At 38.2% G+C, this 3,350-nt stretch overlaps 1 protein-coding gene across 2 annotated transcripts; it reads left to right on the top strand.

Annotated features, from left to right (window-relative positions):
* Positions 1-447: 447 nt before the first annotated feature.
* On the top strand, positions 448-2,930 carry LOC7473187 (zinc-finger homeodomain protein 6). 2 transcript variants are annotated; one of them, XM_006380703.3, is made up of 2 exons: positions 448-1,235; positions 1,460-2,930. In XM_006380703.3, exon 2 carries the CDS (start codon positions 1,758-1,760, stop codon positions 2,751-2,753), a length of 996 nt encoding a protein of 331 aa, XP_006380765.1. In that variant the 5' UTR covers positions 448-1,235; positions 1,460-1,757; the 3' UTR covers positions 2,754-2,930. The 2 variants fall into 2 exon arrangements, with proteins under 2 accessions (XP_006380765.1, XP_024461197.1); XM_024605429.2 differs by having other exon boundaries at positions 1,455-2,930.
* Positions 2,931-3,350: the final 420 nt, after the last annotated feature.

The raw sequence follows: 3,350 nt of genomic DNA, 5'->3' as shown, positions 1-3,350 counted from the left end.
TACATGAGCAAAGAAAGATATTTCTGATTAAAACGAGATTTTCTTTTCAATTTAAATCATTGAAAGTCTTTACAAATTTTTGTTTTATTTATTTTTATTTTTATTCAAAAAAGCCAAACTACAGACATGTTTTTGTTAAAACAAAAAACTAAATGAAGATTTTTTTGCTATAAAACAATTTATTTTTAAAATCTAAATTATTATATATATATATATATATATATATATATATATATATATATATATTTCTTTAAAAATAAATTTCACCGACTACGAGCATTTATTGCAAATGTGAAAAAAGATATGAGATAAATGCAAAGTCATTGGTTAGGAAAAGGAAGAGTAAGTGGAGGTTGCAGAAATGGCAGATATACCAGGCGAAACAACAAGAGAAAGAATCTGACACATGTTAAAGAAGAAGGTTGTGGACCAGCATTCTCTCTCTCACACACACACACTTTAATTCTCTTCAACAACAAAAAAGAAAAAAGAAAAAAAGAAGTTATAGCTCTTTGTTCTTCTCCCTCGCTGATTATCTTAGGTTAAAACCTTCTTTAAGATCTTTTTTAATCAGGTTTTACTTAATCTGCTACCCACAAAACCCGAAACCCCTTTTTTTCCCCTGGTCTTGCAGGAAGATTCCAGGCAAGGCAAAGCAAATGTCAAGTCAAGACAGCACCTTTTTTCTCCTCTCTTTATTGCTGCTCTCCACAAACAAATGGTCATTTGGGGTGGTTTAGGGTTTTGCAGAGAATATAATGGTGGTGCAGAGAGAGAGAGAGAGAGAGAGTGAGAGAGGAGAACAGAAGATAAACAAGAAATTAAGAAAACAAAAGAGTGGGGAGAGGCAATAATTAGGAGATGGACCAGTGTGCAGGCTGTGAGAGAGAACTAACATGACCTTGTCGGTTGTTTAGCAAGAGTCCCACTGTCTCTCTCTCTCTCTCTCTCTCTCTCTGTTTTCAGTCCCTAATTGTCATAACTGTTTTTTTAGTACAAAACCCACAAACCAACCTAACCTGTTCCTCGGATCGATGGGTTTCATGGGTTTGGATAGGGTGTTAGGAAACACAACTCTCCTAGGCATCTTTGCTTCTCTTTTCGCATAAAAATTTAAAATCTTAACATCTTTTTTATATCTCTACATCTATCACTCTCTCTTACATATAGTGTGAACTTCTGGTGGTGCAGTTACAGCTTCCTTACTACGAGTTTACAGTTTCTAATTGATCAAGGTATGTCTTGGTTTGTAGGGGCCCGTGGTACTCTACTAGATAGACGGTGATCTCGTGGTTTTGTCTTATATATATATATATATATATATATATATATATATGTCCTGTTTGAGTTTCAAAATCTCTCTACTTTGTTTTCTTGTGCTTGTATTAATCTCTTCTCTAAGTCATCTAATCATCAGTATATCTACTGCTCAATCCCTTCCTTACGTCTTTAAGAACAGGAGCTGAAATTAGTGAAATGGGTTGGTGAGTTTTGCACCTATCAACGTCAAAATCAGAAGAAGAGAGGAGTGATAACTTACTCCAGTGTTCCCTGGTGATTAGCTCTTTTATCAAGTTTGTTTCGTCGGATTAGATGGGCTAGCTGGATTAGGGTTGAAAAGGATCACAGGAAGATCCATGGTTTGGAGAGAGATCAGCTGGAAGCTAATTATCTGTGCTTCAAGAAGATACATATGTTAAGGCAAGGCAGGTTGAGATCAAGATTTAAATCAAGAGTTTAGAAAGCAATTAAGTTACATGGAACTAAGAGGCCAAGATAAGGGAATAGTGATGCCAAAGTCCTTGAACTACAATCCACCAGATAATAGAGATTCCTCCTCGAAAGTCCCTAATTCTGCTCCTGCAAGAAGAGATCATCATCATGCTGCTGCAGTGCTACCTCATGCCCTTGGGCACCAATCTCTTTATCAACAACAACAACAACAACAAGCTCAGAAACCCACAACAGATCTTGACCTAACACCAGATCCAGTTCAAGCTACAACCCCAATTGCAACTACAGGTGCAATAAACACAGCACAAACTCCAAGTAGATCACTTTCAAGATCACCACCACCAACACCAGCATCTTCGGCATCAACAAGATATAGAGAATGTTTGAAGAATCATGCGGCGAGCATGGGAGGACATGTTTTGGACGGATGTGGAGAATTCATGCCCGGCGGTGAGGAGGGTACCCTAGAATCCTTCAAATGCGCAGCTTGTGAATGTCACAGGAACTTCCACAGAAGAGAGATTGATGGAGAGCCGCAATGTGTAGCCAATAGTACCCTCTACAAAATCAGCAATGGCCAAAGAAATATATTACCGCCTCAACACCTTGTTACTTCATGTGCTCCACGACAACCTTTTCCTCATCAGCATCACAGATACCATCAAGGCACATTGAGTGCTTACACCACTCCAATTGCGCCGATGATAATGAGCTTCGGCCGCGGCGATGGAGGTGGGGCTGCTGCGGAATCATCAAGTGAGGATCTCAATATGTATCAATCAAATTTGCAAGGGCAAGCATCAGTGCAGCCATCGATGTCGAGGAAGAGGTTCAGGACAAAGTTCAGCCAGGATCAGAAGGACAAGATGACGGAATTTGCTGAGAAGTTGGGATGGAGGATCCAAAAGCAAGATGAGCAAGAAGTGCAGCAGTTTTGCTCTCAAGTGGGTGTAAAGAGAAAAGTTTTCAAGGTTTGGATGCATAACAATAAACAAGCCATGAAGAAGAAGCAAGTGTAAGAGAAATCAAAACCCTTGAAAATCAATACTACTATTGTTATCAATTAGGAGATGAAGGTAAATCTAGACAGTCAATAATTAGATAAGTGTGAATAACCAAAAAGAGAGGAGAAGATAGCTTAGCACTCACTACTATTTTTTCTCAAGTTTCAAGTAATACTCCTGCTTGTTAACATCGATCAACTTGTATTCTTCTTAATCTTAGACAATCTAATGATCAGTACTGGTCGCAAATACTTCGAAAAACATAAACGGTAAGCAAACCCTATCATAATTCTTAAAGTGCAACAACATATTTGAAGTTCTTCTTTTCCATCACGTACTGGCTAAAGGGAAAAGGGAAAAACAAGATGGAACATCTTTAATTTGGGCTTGGTCATGAACATGGAATGCATGCTTCATACTTCCATGTATGTCTCCTCTTTCCCTTTTTTCTTTTTCTTTCTTCGGGTGCTTAAAATTGTTACTATGTGCTTACCACTATTCCATATGGCCCCCCAAAATTAGATTCTTTGAACCTTCCTACAAAATGATAAGGTACATTCGAAAGCCGGAGCAAACGGGATACCAATGATTTTATGGCGCACGAAAATGAAG

Source organism: Populus trichocarpa, chromosome 7 (assembly GCF_000002775.5).
Source record: "Populus trichocarpa isolate Nisqually-1 chromosome 7, P.trichocarpa_v4.1, whole genome shotgun sequence".
In the NCBI taxonomy this organism is placed as follows: domain Eukaryota; kingdom Viridiplantae; phylum Streptophyta; class Magnoliopsida; order Malpighiales; family Salicaceae; genus Populus; species Populus trichocarpa.
Note: the sequence above shows the minus strand (reverse complement) of the source record. Positions and strands in the feature narration are given on the sequence as shown.